Source organism: Mobula birostris, chromosome 15 (genome assembly GCF_030028105.1).
Source record: "Mobula birostris isolate sMobBir1 chromosome 15, sMobBir1.hap1, whole genome shotgun sequence".
Taxonomy (NCBI): domain Eukaryota; kingdom Metazoa; phylum Chordata; class Chondrichthyes; order Myliobatiformes; family Myliobatidae; genus Mobula; species Mobula birostris.
Window position 1 is genome coordinate 33456389 of NC_092384.1, and position 17966 is coordinate 33474354.

The following is a 17966-nucleotide window of genomic DNA, read 5'->3' on the forward strand; positions in this document are numbered from 1 at the left end:
AATATAAAAGTAATAATATTATTTCTCAATAGTGAAAGTATAGGTCTCTGTTCATTATTCAGTAACTATAATATTGTAAACCATACGTGCAGTACAATATATAACATTTCTCTCCTTAACTAAGCAAAGGCATGCATGCTAACGCTAGATGAAATGCAGCCAAATTTCCATACACTAGTTCCTGGGTTGCAGAGTTCATTATAAGGAGACATTAAGCAGAGTAGGCCTGTATTCTTTCAAGTTTAGAAATTTATAAAATTCTTTGCTGGATAGATGTTTTCCATCTCTGAGATAGCTAGAACTGAGGTTTACAGCCTCAGAGTAAAAAATATTATTTTTAACTCAGAAGGTAATAAATTCTCTTTTCTGTAGTGCTGTAAAGCTTAGTCATTGAGTTCATTCAAAGCAGACATGGTTAACTTTCTGAATTATAACAAAATCAAGCAAAATTGAGGTAGTGCAGCAAAATGGTGTTCGAGTATTCACGATTTAAGGATTCGAGTATTCAAGATTATTTAATGATATTTTCTATATACCAGTGTAAAGGAGAACAAAATTATTTCTTACTCTTGATCCAATGTAGCACTAAAAACCAACAAAAGATAAAGAACACAATAATAAAAAAACACAATAAATATAAATACGTAAGATAGCTTATGTACATAGTTTGATTGTATGTCCATAAAGTGACACTAGGCACAGGAATGTCTGTACAGAAGGTGAATGACAGAAAATGATAAAATAGGGGTGTGAGGAGTGGGTTCGTAGGTGGAGGAGTTGATTAGCCGTACTGCTTGGAGAAAGTAACTGTTTTGAGTCTGGTGGATGATATGTAGCCTCCTACCTGGTGGGAGAGGAACAAACAGTCAATGAGCAGGGTGCGTGTTAATGATGTTACTGGATTTCTTCCAGCACCTTTCTGTATATATATCCTTGATGGTGGGTAGGCTTAGAATGTAGATATTGGAGATCTTAAGTTGTGAAAAGTAATGAATATCTGTTTTCTTTTGCAACCTTCTTTATTTACAATGTTTTAAGTCATTCATCCTTTGTATTATCACCTTATTGTCCTTTTCTTTTCCATGTGCATTCAGATACATTCTATATTAGACATGCTATATAGTTATAAATTTTCTTTGGTTGGATGTACCATGTTTTAAATGCATATTCAGAGACTTATTGTGAATACCTAATTTCAGAACTAAATAATTACTGCAATTGAATATAGTAATATTGGATATTTTGTGAGCATGCAGAACAACAGAACCTGATAAAATTGCTCATGTTTTCGAAAGGAACAGGTGGCTGTAAATTGTTTCTAATTTGTTTTACATTCTATTGAAATCTGTCTGTATCACAAATTTAAATATATCCACCTTTTTAGTCCAATCATAACCCATTAATGTAAAGGTCAGCACTTTTCAGTGTGTTCCAAGTCTCCATCATACTTTGTGTGATGAAACTTTTAAACTTCATGCTATTTTTTCCACCAATTACCCTATATACAAACTAGATCAAATTCCTTAAGGTGCTTGGAGTTTGAAATAAAGTTAGAAAATGCTAAAAATACTTAACATAGCTGACGGTAGCTAAAGGGAGATGAAAAGTCATTGATCTGAAACATTAACTGTTTTGCTTTTTCACTGATATCAGCTTTCCTACTGATTTTTCCAGCATTTTCTGTTAAATTCTGTAGATCTTAGTCCCCTACTTCTTGAACTCACTAGCAAGGAATTTAAAATCCTTCCTGTTAATCTTGTACAGGTCTCTCATAATTTCCTATCTCAATTATATTCATCATCACTCCTTAGCTTCAATAAAAACGTATACCATTTTACCACATTTCTGCTCATAAAAATCTCCAGCTATAGGTTGTGAAATACTCATGAATCTTTTCAGTACGACTCTATGCCATACCATCCTTCCTATAGTGTGAGGGCCGGAAATGATTATGTTAATCACGTTGACATCTAGCTTGTGTTTTATATAGTTCTGGCTTAACTTCTTTGATCATATATTCTATGCCTAGGCAATAAAGGCAGGTATTCTGTTGTCCTCTGTACTGTCAAACCACCCTTGAACATCAACGTATCACCTTCCCTGCGATTTCGCAGGCTTTTACTTTCCTGATTATCTTAATCCCATAGCTTTACTGATTGCTGCTAATCTTTTATAGTTGTCTTTGAAAGATCGAAGCATGAACCACATAACAGCAATTAGCATAAAAGTTCATGAAAACTTAAAAATCAGCTGAAAGAATTATAGGACATTTAAAAAAAATACCCGTGGACCTTTCAAGAGGCATTCTTCTGAGAAGGCAAGCTGATCTCCTCCTTGCCAGCTTTATATGCCTATATTGGAGACCAACCATCCAGTGTACCTTTGGACCAGAAAATGGCACAGCATTTTTCCCTACCTGTTTTCAAACACAGTTTAAGTTTCTGATTTATTAGGTCATGAATTTCAATAACCAATCTTAGACCTGGGTACAAGAAATGTGATGCCAAAGATTAGGGAAAAATTCTTTTGTTCAAATTTCCTAAGTTCTACTATTTTCAGGTACTTTCAAGTGAAAATCTGTCTCAGTTGTCATCATATGAGGTGTACCTTTGTTTCTGAATGAATTGATTGGAGAATTCTCACAGACCTAGAAATTTTCACATACCTTTAGAAATTGTAGAATTTTAGAAATTCTCACATATCAATCTCCAGAATGCAGACATGTTAAATGATTTGTATGGATTTGATTTGAGTCATGTTTTTTGATTCTTAGAAATAGAATTTTTTCACATGAATTTATTCAAATATCATAATGCTGAAGACAATAAGTAAATAAAATTCAATTTTATTCACTCTGAATTCCAGTCTTCTGAAAAAGGATGCCAGAGTAAGCTACAAAGCCGTCTATTTTCTGTCAAGTCAATCTATCTTTTTCAGTGACAAATACAATAAACGGTGGACTGAAGAAAAGCTGTAAAAGTGTGACTGCCACGTATTGTGGAGAATGTGGAAGTAATTACACTCTAAAAGTGGCAATTTGAATATTTTCAATATGTTGCCAATTTGATACATTTACAAATTAATGGAAAGTAGATTGGACTACTCCTTATCAGTTCAAGATGCAGAGAATCAATGTTAGCTTTTGTGTAATTCCTAATGCAGCTCAGTTTTTACAAAGAATTGAATCTTTAAGTAAACCAAAATTGCTATTCTTATTCAGGATATATTTTAAAGAAAGCAATTAAGATAAAGTATAGTTATATTTCTCAATAAGAGGAACACTAAAATATGAGTAACAACAGTTGCTGTGATAATAAAAGCTTGCTTTCTTGTTATTAGATGACACTATCTAAAATTGCTATGTAGCAGGAAAATAAAGTAATTTAATTATATGATTTTTTTTGTAATAAAAGAAACTATTAGTTTTCTTTTCATTCCAGGGCTTTTGTAAAGATTAAATAGACATACTTATTCAACACCAGGCATGTTTATAGTATCATTTTACTTCCACAGTTAACTTCATCTTTAAGCCCAGTGAAAGGGAATGAAAACCATTTCAAGTTCATCGCCATTCTTTCGATAAAGTGTAATTTACTTTTGGATTCTATTTTCTTTTTATAAAAACCCATCAGATTCAGTATATTAAGTATCATATATAATATATAGTAACTGAATTCTGCCATTACTTTGAAAATAGTTAATTATAGATAATGTAGAAAGGTTCTTACAGAATATAAATAATGTTTATTTATATAAACAGTGGCACCAAATAATCTACTGTTTTTCATCACTTTTTAATGAATAGGTAAATATACATTATGTAGGAATTAGAAACATACTTTAATTTTTGTAAGACAGTCAATTTAACTGGTGACTAGACTAATCAATAATTATTATTTTCAAGCCACTAGTTCTATGGAATTGTAGCATTACAGTATTCAAGACTCTTTAATGTCATTTCCAGTACGCAAGTGTAACGGAAAGTGAAAAAAATTTGTTACTCCAGATCCAGTGCAGCACATAAGCACACAATAAGATAAAGAACACAATCATAAAGAACATGCTATATATATTTAAGTTAGCTTATATACACAAATTGATTGTATGTACATAAAGTTACACTAGGTCCAGGAGTATCTGTACGTAAGGTAACTCTGACAGGAAATGCTAAAGTAGTGGTGGTGAGGATGTGTGTAAGATTGGTTAGTGGGTGGAGGTGTTAAGCAGCTTTATTCCTTGGGGAAAGTAACTGTTTTTCGGTGTCGTGGTCCTGGCATAGATGCTACGTTGTCTCCTGAATGAGAGTGGAACAAACAGTCCATGAACAGGATGGGTGGGATCCTTCATGGTATTGTTGACATTTTTTTTGACACATTTCTGTATATATGTCCTTGATGGTGGGTAGGCTGGTGCTAGTGATGTATTGGGAAGTTTTGACTACTCATTGTAGAGCCTTCCTGTCTGTTGCACTGCAGTTTTGTACCATGCAGCAATGATCTTTCTAAGGTGTGCGCACAGACACATCTTTTGCTACTAGCGCACGTGGGAATTTAAACTGTGCACAAAACATTATCACTCTCTACCTCGTTGGTACGTTAAGTATATTTCACGATCATAAACAATTCCATTTCCTTTTCCAGTTTCTGAAGCGGATGGTGTTGACAATGTGGAATTTGCGATGATTTGTCTGCAGATTTTAGAACTGGCTTATTTGTACTGTTTTTATTGAAGAAGTTATTGGTTCACTATGTCAAATTCCTAAGAAGCAAAGGGTGTGAAGCTTAAAGAACTGCTAAGTTATTTAAAGTGTAATTGCTTAATGAAACTGTAGAAACTGCTACACTAAAAGCTCATGAGGTCAGGAGCGTGCAGCTACAAGAAATATTTATGTAAAATACAGAAACTGGTGTTACCTGTGTGTATTGTCACAATCCAAAACTTGATGGAGAATTTGCAAGTGGGAAGAAGTGGAGTGATATTTGTAAACTTGACTTTTTAAAGCATCAGTTAGCAAGCAAATCACTTATTAACGGTGTGCAGAAGCTCCAACGAGAAAGTCCTTCATTATCAGCAGCAGGCCTGCTACGTATGTTTTGTGAGAGTGCAGATGATCGAGAGTGAAATTGAGCAAACCCAGAGGAGATTGACAGTGTTTTGCTAGCTGTTAAAATGAATAACTCAATATATAAAATTCACTGCTTACATGTTGTTGTCTCTGGGCAAAAAAATTGCAGAGACAAGATTTTTGCGCACACTGGTCATTACAAATTAGAGGGAACATTGCCATGGAGTAATGCAGCATGTCAGGATGCTCTGTACAGTGCATCTGTAGAGATATAAAACTGAAAGATGAACATGTATGAAGCAGACCTTAGAATTTTCTTTTGTTTGCTTCTGAATTAAGCAAATGTTTGTGAATGTGTTATCTTCATCATAATCCCAAAATAATTTTACTTTAAACATCCTGAAGTGAACTAACTGACTTAAAGCAACACTGCCTGAAGAAATTAATGCATTATTTATTGTTTCTCATGGTACTTATAAATTCATGAATACTCTTGCCAGTCTATGTTCCTGTCTTCTGAACTTCCTTAATTAATACAGTACCTCAAAATTTGAAGGTACTTCCATCGTATTGAATTTGATTAACCAGATTTTTTAAATCTCTTAAACTCAATATTTGCATTAGATATAGCAAGCTATATATTGGAAACATCTACCAGTTGCTGGAATTTGCATGTGTATATATAGTAAAAGTAAACTGACAGTTCCTTTCTAGGTTGAGCTCTAGTATCCATATTTTACTGCATTATGAATCTTACACTATTGTTTTGTTAGCAAACAGTGTGGAACATTTTATTAGCTCAACCATAATACTCTTGTTTTGAACTTTAAATCAGAACAAACCCCGTCACAAAATCTAGTTCAAATTAGCAGTCAAATCAAAATTATTCGGCAGTGGAAGATATATAAACACAGGGGTTCCAAATGATCTACACTGTTATCGCAAAGATACATGGGCAAAACCTTGCATGTTTGCTCCTTTCCATGATGGGTTTTCAGACTAAGCAGTAATAGGGCCACTGCTCTACTGCAGGCATTAAAATCGAGGTAGTCCTATTAAACATTGGTTTGCATATAAGTATTTCAACCAGATCAATGCACAAGGTAACATTGCCTTTGAAGCAAAATTGTTTCTGGGTTCTGCATTTAGACTTTCTTCAGCATTCCATTCAATAAGTATATTCAAGAAAAATAATTATGAACACAATCCTCTTCTAAAGGGGCAAACATTTTTGTTCATCTTCAACTGTGCCTGTCAAGTGCTACTATCTGCCAAAAATTTATAAAGTTTATGAAGAAATACACAAATAACGCCATCAGTGGTTCTGAATAATTAATGATCGGTGATCATTGAATAAATTTTAAAAACATCCTTGAATTAAATGCCTTCAAAAAGAAATTGATAATCACAAAAGGAATTAGCTGTATTAAAGATGAATTTAGTTTATCCGTTTAAGAAGTAATTTATGTTAGTAAACATAATTGTCTCAGCGACCACCATAACATTTTGATTTTCAGTCTTTTGAATATTAAAAGTAACTATGTTTTCTCGAATTTAATTAGAATCAAAATTAATGATCTATTTTTCTTTTTGTCCTCTCACTTTTAGAATGAGGTAAACACTGTGACCAAGAAAATGGAAGATAATAATCGAGAATATGAGATCAAACTAGAACAATATGCCCAGCTACTTGATGTTAGAGCTGAACGAATCAGAAAACTTGAAGGTATGATGAAACAACCCTGTAAAGACAATTGTTGTAAAACTTATTTCATTTCAGATATAAATATTGTGAAAGCATCATGCAAGTGGTGCAGTATATGCCACTGCTTCTCATTTCTTATTATACCTTCTAAAGTGTTCTTGTAGTATTTGTAATCAGTGAGGATGCTACTTTTGAATAGAACATATCATAGTACATTTTAAAAATATTGTTAAAGCAAAGTTGAAGACGTGGAGCAACAATCTTCTCCCTTTGTTCCATGGTCTTTTCATAGGGCTTTGACTATTCTCTCTCTCTCTCTCTCTCTCCCCCCCCCTCTCTCTCTCTCTCTCTCTCTCTCTCTGCCTCTCTGCCTCTCTGCCTCTCTGCCTCTCTGCCTCTCTGCCTCTCTGTCTCTCTGTCTCTCTGTCTCCTCTGTCTCCTCTGTCTCTCTGTCTCTCTCTCTCTCTCTCTCTCTCTCTCTCTGTCTCTGTCTCTCTGTCTCTCTCTCTCTCTGTCTCTCTCTCTCTCTGTCTCTCTCTCTCTCTCTCTCTCTCTGTCTCTGTCTCTCTCTCTCTCTCTCTCGCTATCCATCCCATAGGATGATTATGGTTCTTTTCAGTCAGTCAGTGGGATTTGTGAGGATACCCCACTCCTCAGAAAGGAACAGCATGTGCATGAATGGATTTTAGGTGAGTAGGGGGTTTCACAGGTCCAGACCCACCCTGTCGACATCCCCTCCTGGATCCAAGAAGACTGGGGGAAGTTCTGTTGCAGTAGGTGGCCAAACCAAGCTTCGATGCAAGGGATGCCCTTCCCGCACTTCACGGCACATGTTTGCTAGATGGCCTATGACCCTACAAGAGGGTTCATCCGCCCTTTAACAGGTCCTGTTTTTCATCCTGCAGGATGTCTAGCCACCCTCCTCACCAGGCAAGCCTGGTGGGGGAACCGGTTTAGTCGCCGACCACCCGACCATGGGACAGGTAGTACTGGGTTACATGGTACCAGTAGAACTCAGACTAGTGACCTGACCAGACTATTAACAGGCTGTAGATGAAAAGAACTTGCACTAGGGCAGCGACTCCTATCCAAGCTGCTACAATATTAGCATTTCAACTGTCCACCAAGCCTCCGTGAAGGTAAATAAGTGCAATGCTGTTACAATGCCAGCATCCTGGGTTTAGCTCTACCACTGTCTGTGAGGAGTTTGGATATCTTCTTATGACCATGTGGATTTCCTCAGGGCGCTCCAGTTTCCTCCCACATTCCAAAGACATATTGGATGTATAGGTTAATTAGTCACATCAGTATAATTGAGCAGCACAGGCTCAATGGGCCAAAAGGGCCTATTACCATGCTGAATTTCTAAATAAAATAAATAAATAAATCTATCAGGAAGGGATATCTCTAATGAAAAAGGAAACCTTATGCAGCCACATCCAAGGTTGGTTTTGTACAGAATAAGACTACTGCTCCTTCATTGAAATAAAGGCTGTGTTTCAGAGTTCATCTTTGACCAATCTTTGAACTGAAATTGTATAGCATACTTTACTGAACTATACTCTAAGGTGTGCATCAATGTTCTCAAAGTATCATAATATCCTAATTTATTTGTCAAGGGATTGAAAAAATACTTGGCCAAAGATCATAATTCTCACAAGTAAAAATAATGAAGGTTTTATAAAAGAAAAGAGAGATTTAAGGATTAAACAGCAATAACAGCATTCTATTTATTGATATGATAAGCTGAGAATTAAAAGAAAACCACAGTAATACCATTACCAAAGAAACTGCAAAGTTTCAAGTTTAGATTATATAAACTAAACTACCACATTAGGCTGATTTAGATGTTCTCAAAGATTCAATGTTTATATGACTTTCACAGTTCGTAGGCTTCATAAAATTTTTTTAAAATCTAAGTAAATTGCTGCAATCCAAAATGCAGGATACATTCAAGACTGAAAATAACAGAGCTAATAAAGATAATTGATTTCTGATTTATAGCAGAATGGAAAAAGAGGCAACCTGTTATAACCTGTGTTCTATGGTTAGCTATAAAATCTTGCACATTTTTTACGTGGCTTCTAAAGTAAAAATATAAAGTGGTGCTGTATGGTTCACTGTTTAAGGAAATAGATTACAAGAGAAATTATTGATGAAAGCAAGAAGGTATCACTGTGACATTCATGGAAGGATAGTTACAGATAACTGTAAAGCAAGCACCATCATATAAGGCATTTGAAAGAACAACTAACTATACATGTCACTTTCAACAATTTTTTTTGTTATTCTCTGGCTGTAATATAAATAAGGAATTTGAGTTTTTACCATGCCTCATAGGTGAATAACACTAACCCCACTTTAGTTGTCTGGTAATGTGTTTTTCTTTTCTACAGAAAAATGCTTTATTTCTACATACAATTAGGAACTGACTATGTGGTGTGCTTTTCTCTGCTATTTGTACTAATATTGTAAATGGGCATATAAACCTAATGAAATTTTTGCAAGAAATAAAATAAAATCTTCCACCAACATGGAAAATCATGCTTGTTGCCTCTGTAACACCAAGTTAACTTTAAGTGGTTGAGCTAATAATATTTATTTTATTATTTATGGTTAACTGAACCTTTTAAATTTCTACTTTTACTCAAATAATCAGTGTTTTTTTTTCATGCTTCAGTATTTTGGGTGTGCTGTGGGTTAACCGCCTTTTCGAAAGCTGGTTCATTAGCAGATACCCATCAACAGTATGCAATTTCCTTATGAAAGTTTTAATTAAGATGTCCCCACTGTGTGTTAAAAAGGCCTTTGGTATACAATATTTCATCTGATTTATCCCAGAATAAATGTCAAGTTGTAATCCTTGTATGCTGAGTAGCTCATATTCTAGGAATCTATAGTGCTCTTTTCAATATTCTGTGCTGAAGAACTTGTTAAAAATATGATAACAATAGTGTGTATATTCTATACCATCCATTTGCCACATAGAGAAAATCTTGTGCTCTAATGCTTTAATGAAAATATGGGCAAAATTGCATCTGTTTTCATCTTTTTCAGCCCAACTCAAAGACATAGCCTATGGCACCAAGCAATTCAAATTCAAGCCAGAAATAGGAACTGTTGATGAAACTGATGAACTTGATGTAACTGTCCATTTGGAACGTGGAGAAAACCTATTTGAGATCCACATCAGCAAATTAATCTTCTCTCCTGAAGCCATTAAGGTTTTTGGTGAGCAAGAACCTGCTACTTTCTGCACCTATGCATTTTATGATTTTGAACTCCAGTCTACTCCTGTAAGACATGGCATGAATCCAGTGTTTGATTTTACATCTGAATACGTTGTCCGAGTGGACAATTTCTTCCTACATTATTTGCAGAAAAATACAGTAAAGCTAGAAGTACAGCTTGCATATGGCACAGACTATGAAACAATTGCAGCATGCCAGTTACGAATGCATGAGATCCTTGAAAAGAATGGGAGAATTTTTGGCTCAGCTTTTTTAGTTGGTGAGTAAAATGCATGGTTAATCTGATTGCCTTATACTTTCACAAGCCTTCACATATTATGGAAATTAATATGCCATTCCCAAATGTTTTATATCATACATGCTAATTGTATTTTGTCTTAATTAGAGTACCGGTCATTATATTAATTTGAATGAAAGTAAAGTGATAAATGAACAATTCCACTCTCACTGCAGCTTTCATCTTTATTGTTAATGTTTACATTAAAGTACCTGCAAGGTTTTTAAGCGGAGAAGTATGGAGCTAGCTTTCATATGATGTCACAGCTCATGGTAATTTTAAAATCATTCACTCTGAAATCGCGTTTTGTTGCTCATTATACTCACAACACGTAGTGGGAAATTGAAAGAAATGATGGATATCAATTGTGTGGATATGTTATACTCAATAAATTTTAGAATGGTTTATCAACTAAAATGACAGAGCCCTTCAAATCATGGGTAGATGAAGCATTTAAAATATTAATCAGCCTTGAGAAGTTACGGTAGTTCCAGACTGGAATACTCTTTTACCGAGTTGTCATGCAATTAGTTTACAATTTAACAACTGCAAGAATTTTATACATTATAGTGAATTGGTATAAACTAATTATTAGGATAAAAGAAAATATAGCGTACTGGAAAATTTCAAGGAACATCTGCTTTTTAGTGGCTTTATGTTTCAAATTGATAATGAACAGTATTTCTTCCTATGTTCTGGTGTAAGTGGACATGCAGAATTTGGGTTTTGCTGTTTTTTCTTGCAGGGAAAAAAACACCAATTTCCAATTATTTTAATTAAAAACAGTTAAAAATGTGCATGTTATGAATCTTTTCTGTGTCTGATTGATATTCTACAGCAAAGATTTGCTTGGTTGTATGTTTTCTTTTACAACTGTGATCAGTGAATTTATGCAATGTGACAATGTACTAGTGTTGTTCATGGTTTATCAGTCAACATATCTGACAACTCAGGTCAAAGCCTGAATAAGAAAACATTACAAAATGAAAATTATTTTTGATCAAAAGTAATTTTTGACAACTAATGCAAATGTGATGTTAACAATACTTTGTTAGCATTAGCTTAAGATACTATAGTGAGTTAATTAAAAACTGAACATTGTAAACTAAGTAAAATTACCCTTTCCATTTGAGTGGCATGCTGAAATATATTACAGATTAATATGTTTTACATCAACAAAATAATGTTCATATTATAAAAGGAAAAGCTAACTCATTGCCAAAGGAATGTGGAGATAGATCATGTGTTTTTTTTTGTTTTTGTGCCCTTGTTTTAACCACTGGGAAATAATAAGCAGTTGTTAGCCTTTTCATTTTATAATTTTGGCACGCGTAGTTCAAAATTTCTCTATGATTGCTTCAAGTTGCACTAAAAAAGCTTGTTTATCAGTAAGTGTTTGGGAATTTTTATACGAACCTAATGAACATTATGGATTTAATATAACTGTATGCAGAAAACATGTTTCGTATTCTGTCACAACAGATGGAAGCAATCTTTATGACAGTAATGCTTCAGAACCATTTTTTTAAATCCTCAAATATTAACTCTTTACAGGACTTTTTCAATGTGCCTTGCTAGTTAAATTTCAATTATTAATATAATTTCTTACTTCACTCTAGATGTACATGTCTTACCTTTTTTAAAAAAAATTCCCAATTAAAGCTCAAGTCAACTTATTCCATGTTAGTGTGCTGTTACAATTACACTTCTAAATATCGGCATTGTCTCAAAATACATTTTAACTTTAATATTTTGCCATTTGAGAAATTGATAGCATTTTTCTAATATTTTTCTGCATTGTTCCTTTATTTCTATTTTGTAAATGTTTGATAGCTCTGAGAGCTTCATACTCATTCCTCAATCAATTAGTGTCACCTGATGTTGCAGAATTTGCCAGTTTGCTTTTTCCACATTGATGTGGATTGGCTTCTCCATTGAGCAATTCATTATCAAGATGAATAAGTGATCACCACTGTATTTCACAGATCCATTGCCAACTGATGAATGGGTAGCTACTGACTAGGAGTAGGCATATTCTTGAAACTGCTCATATCATGATGCACAGACATTGATGTAGCTTCAATAAGCAAGTATTGAACGTGTCAGTTGTACTTGAAATACATTCTTCCAGTGAGATTGTGAGCTGTCACCACAGTAATAAGTAGGCTATTCAGTCCATCTAGTCTGCTCTGCATGATGGTCTGCTCTGAAGAGCCAGAAGGGTCATTGTTATTGCAGCTATTTCTTCCTTGCCTTGGTAAAAAGATGATATAGCAGGGGATAAGAACATAAGAATTTACAAGTAAGAGATAGCCTTTCAAGCTCTGCCATTCCTGTGACAAGTTTCGACTTCACTTTCTACGGTATATTCATATCCATCAATTCCATTAATTCCCAGAAACATATAACTGTTCTGAGAAAACTCAATGATCTCCCAAAGGTAGAGATTTCCAAAAACTCTCCACTGTCTGGATAAAAGAAGTTCTCCCAATCTTCCTCTTAAGTGGCCTATCCTCTTTTTTTCTTAGACTGCGAACTCTTTGTCTAGACTTTACAGCCAGAAGACACACCATCCTACTGTTCCCTGTAAGGTTTGTGTAAGTTTTGATGGTCAAGAGAATGTAGGCCTTGTCCATTCAGTCTTTTCCCACATGGCAACCATGTCATCCCAGGAACCAGTTCATTGAACCTTCACTGCTCTCCCTCTGTGGCAAGTATATTCTTTTTACATAGGAAACCAAACCTATACATAATAATCTACTCAACAAGGCATACTATGTTTGTAGTGAAACATCTCTGTATTCACATGACTGTGTGGCTAGGCATAGCTCAAATACTATTTACAAATTTGCTAACGATACCACCATTGTTGGTAGAATCTCAGGTGGTGACGAGAGGGCGTACAGGAGTGAGATATGCCAACTAGTGGAATGGTGCCACAGCAACAACCTGGCACTCAATGTCAGTAAGACAAAAGAGCTGATTGTGGACTTCACGAAGAGTAAGATGAAGGAACACATACCAATCCTCATAGAGGGATCAGAAGTGGAGAGAGTGAGCAGCTTCAAGTCCCTGGGTGTCAAGATCTCTGAGGATCTAATCTGGTCCCGACATATTGATGTAGTCATAAAGAAGGCAAGAGAGCGGCTATAGTTTATCAGGAGTTTGAAGCTATTTGGCATGTCAACAAATACACTCAAAAATTTCTATAGTTGTACCATGGAGAGCATTCTGACAGACTGCATCACTGTCTGGTATGGAGGGGCTACTGCACAGGACAGAAAGAAGCTGCAGAAGGTTGTAAATCTAGTCAGCTCCATCATGGGCACTAGCCTACAAAGTACCCAGGACATCTTTAGAGAGCGGTGTCTCAGAAAGGCAGCGTCCATTATTAAAGACCTCCAGCACCCAGGGCATGCCCTTTCTCACTGTAACCATCAGGTAGGAGATACAGAAGCCTGAAGGCACACACTCAGCGATTCAGGGACAGCTTCTTCCCCTCTGCCATCCGATTCCTAAATGGACTTTGAAGCTTTGGACACTACTGTACCTCACTTTTTTTTAATATACAGTATTTCTGTTATTGCACATTTTTAAATAATCTATTCAATATACATAATTGATTTGTTTATTTTTTTTTCTCTCTCTCGGCTAGATTATGTGTTGCTTTGAACTGCTGCTGCTAAGTTAACAAATTTCACGTCACATGCCGGTGATAATAAACCTGATTCTGTATTGTAATAAAAGTGCAGATATAATTTGCCTTCCTAATTGCTTGCTGTATCTAAAAGTTAGCATTTAATTACTTGTGTTCAAGGATGTCCAGGTCCTTTTGAACACCAATATTTCTTATGTGCTAATGTTTAAAAAAGAACTACCTTTCTTTGTGTGCACCACACAAAATTTCATCTGCTATGCTCTCACTCACTCATTTTTCTTAACTGATTTCCTTGAAACCTACTTACATTCTTCTCCCTATTCATCTAGTTGTATGGTATTAGTAAACTTGGAAAGGTGACTTTTGGTCCCCTCATTGATATTGTTTGTGAATAGCTGGATGCTAGCTTGAGTGCTGTGGTACTCTGTCAGTCACAGCCTGCTTACCGTATCTCCTTGCTCTTTCCTTTCTGCCTATTAACCAATTCTCAAACAATGCCAATATATTTCCACTAAATCTATGTGAATTGTTGACTATCCACTGTGTAAAACTTTATCAAAAGCCTTCGTGTGTGTATGTGTGTGTATATATATATGCACCACATTAACTAGTTTGTCCATATCTGTTCTATTCACATTCCCATAGAACTCCAAGAGATTAGCCAAATTTGCTTCCCCTTTCATAAATCTACTGATTCTACTCAATCTTGATATTATTTTGTGGATGTTCTATTATATCATCATGATAGGTTAACTATTGTCTGTAGTAGAGAAAATTACCAAGAGGGGAAAATATCTGCTAAGGGAGAATCTCCTCCTACTGCCAGCTGCCCATATTTTCCTCCTTTTTATCAGGATCAGAATCAGAATCAGGTTTATTATCACCAGCATGTGACATGAAATTTGTTAATTTGTAAATGTAATACATAATCTAGCAGAGAAAAAAATAAATAAAATAAAATAAATAATAATAAATAAACAAGTAAATCAGTTACATATATTGAATCAATTTTTTTAAAAACTTGCAAAAACAGAAATACTGTATATTAAGAAAAAGTGAGGTAGTGTCCAAAGATTCAAAGTCCATTTAGGAATTGGATGGCAGAGGGGAAGAAGCTGTTCCTGAGTCGCTGAGTGTGTGCCTTCAGGCCTCGGTACCTCTTACCTGATGGTAACAGTGAGAAAAGGGCATGCCCTGGGTGCTGGAAGTCATTAATAATGGACACTGCCTTTCTGAGACACCGCTCCCTAAAAACGTCCTGGGTACTTTGTAAGCTAGTACCCAAGATGGAGCTGACTAGATTTACAACCTTCTGCAGTTTCTTTCGGCCCTGTGCAGTAGCCCTTCCATACCAGACAGTGATGCAGCCTGTCAGAATGCTCTCTACGGTACATCTATAGAAGTTTTTGAGTGTATTTGTTGACATGCCAAATCTCTTCAAACTCCTAATAAAGTATAACCGCTGTCTTGCCTTCTTTATAACTACATCGATATATTGGGAGCAGGTTAGATCCTCAAATATCTTGACACCAAGGAACTTGAAGCTGCTCACCTCTCTCCACTTCTGATCCCTCTATGAGGATTGGTATGTGTTCCTTCGTCTTACCCTTCCTAAAGTCCACAATCAGCTTTTTTGTCTTACTGACGTTGAGTGCCAGGTTGTTTCTGCGGCACCACTCCACTAGTTGGCATATCTCACTCCTGTACGCCCTCTCGTCACCACCTGAGATTCTACCAACAATGGTTGTATCGCCAGCAAATTTATAGGTGTTATTTGAGCTATGCTTAGCCACACAGTCATGTGTATATAGAGAGTAGAGCAGTGGGCTAAGCACACACCCCTGAGGTGTGCCAGTGTTGATCATCAGCGAGGAGGATATGTTATCACCAATCCGCACAGATTGTGGTCTTCCGGTTAGGAAGTCAAGGATCCAATTGCAGAGGGGGGTACGGAGGCCCAGGTTCTGCAACTTCTCCTCATCCTGGGGGCTGTAACTCAAGAGCTGAGCCCTCCTGATGGTTAAATTATGGGCCCTGTAGCAAATAGTTTAAGAAACATCCATCCCTCTTTGTGAAATATTATAGTCTAGACTCTCACCTTGAAGATTCCAGTGACATTCTGCACCAAACTCCTGGTGTTTCCATGGCACTGATTATGTCAACACTCACCTGCTTATGCAAGAGTCCAGATAGGAGTTAGGAACCAAAGGAATGAAGGGAAGGAGCTGTCCTTGCTTTTAAAAGTCAGCAAATAATAGCTGAAGTAAAATGCCTGATATAAATGAGTCATGCAAGCAACAATCATAAATGATTTCTTACTCTGGATTAGTCCAGTTGCACATTCAACAAGTGATAGCCTTTACAATGTGTGTGAACATCTATCTTTATGTGAATGCAAAGTGCTATACGAATGCAATCTTTGAACATTCAGCTAAATCCACATGTTTAATCAGACCAGTGGTCTTTGATCAAAGGAAGAGTGATGAACACCCTATCCATTGCAACAATACTGGTTCATGGTTCATTACTGCATTAGATCTCCCTAAAGTACTAATGAACCACCAATCAGCATTGGCCAACCACTATGAAAATGCAAATGGTATAGCTTTCACAATGTTGCGAGCATGGAAGCAACACAGAGATATTTCTTGAGCACATTCAGAGAAGAATATATTATGATATTCACAGGGAATATACAAGTTTTACTAATTTTCAGCCAAACATAGGAAAAGGATGCTAAGCTTATTCACACATAGTAAACCTATCACCCTCAGGAGGAAATAAATTTGGTCTTAGTAAATTGGTTTATTATTGTCACATGTACCTTAATACAGTGAAAAACTGTGCTTTGCATGCCCTCCATACAGATATTTCATTACAATAGTGCATGGGGTCGTACAAAGGAAAACAGTAACAAAATGCAAAATAAAGTATAACAGCTACAGAGAAAGTACATTGCAGGTCGACAATAAGATGCAAGTTCATATCAAGGTAGATTGTGAGTTCAAGAATCCACCTTATTGTACTTGGGCACTGTTCAGCAGTCCGATAGCAGCAAAGTAGAAGCTATCCTTGAACCTGGTGGTACGTGCTTTCATGTTTTTGTATTATTTGCCTTATGGGAGTGGGGAGAAAAGAGTATGTCCAGGGTGGGTAGAATCTTTGACTATGTTGGCCATTCTACCGAGGCAACAGGAAGTGTAGACAGAATCCATGGAGGGGAGACTGTTTCCCTTGATGTGCTGGGCTGCAGCTTCTTGCAGTGATGGGCAGACCAGTGACTCACAGCTGATTGATAATATGCAATTGGTCCTTGAAACATAACCTAAAAGAAATGATAAATCTCCTCCAATCTGTTACTGAGTCAATGTGAGGCCTTTATGTACATTATTGATTCTGAATAACATTCATTTGATGGTATGAATGTGATTTCTAATGTAGATCCTGTTGTACTGATTTGATTGAATGCAGGGCTAAAAAAATGCTATACCTAAAACCTCTGCTTGCTATCTGCAAGTCTTTCATTGTTTTCTGTTTTGGTTACGAAAAGGAAAGTTCTTCTTAACTTACTAAGTGTTGTAATTGAGAGATCATGACTTTAAAGTACATGGGAGGACATAATCACATTTATTAGAAAAGTTAGATAGCTGATATCTTGTGGAAGCATTAACAGAACTTTTTTTTTATAAAAGTCAGCTTAGGCATATGGCTTGTAGAAGTCTTATAGATTTCAGGAGATTAATTTGAATGGTCTCAAATACCAGTCATATTAGTATTTATAGTAGTTGTATTAATGCTATACCTTTCTACCATTTCCTGCAAGATTTGTTTGATGAACTCTCTAACTGAAATTATCTCTGACAGAAACTCTCTGTCAGTCTGTGTCTTTTTGTCTTGTGAGTGCCTTCCCATAAACACAGGCCAGAAACAATTTAAACACACATCATATAGTATTTAAACATCAAACAGAGATCTTATCTCAGCTGATGCTGATGGAAAAGGAGAACTTT

At 35.8% G+C, this 17966-nt stretch overlaps 1 protein-coding gene across 6 annotated transcripts in view; it reads left to right on the forward strand.

The window, feature by feature from the left end:
• The window catches only part of rpgrip1l (RPGRIP1 like), a 193869-nt gene that overhangs the window by 84377 nt on the left and 91526 nt on the right, over nt 1–17966 (forward strand). For 5 of the 6 annotated variants that reach the window (XM_072279557.1, XM_072279561.1, XM_072279562.1 and 2 more), the window contains 2 exons: nt 6674–6791; nt 9828–10280. In XM_072279557.1, coding sequence (XP_072135658.1) covers nt 6674–6791; nt 9828–10280 — 571 coding nt within the window. The remainder of the gene's footprint in view (nt 1–6673; nt 6792–9827; nt 10281–17966) is intronic. The other variant, XM_072279560.1, reaches the window with a different exon arrangement.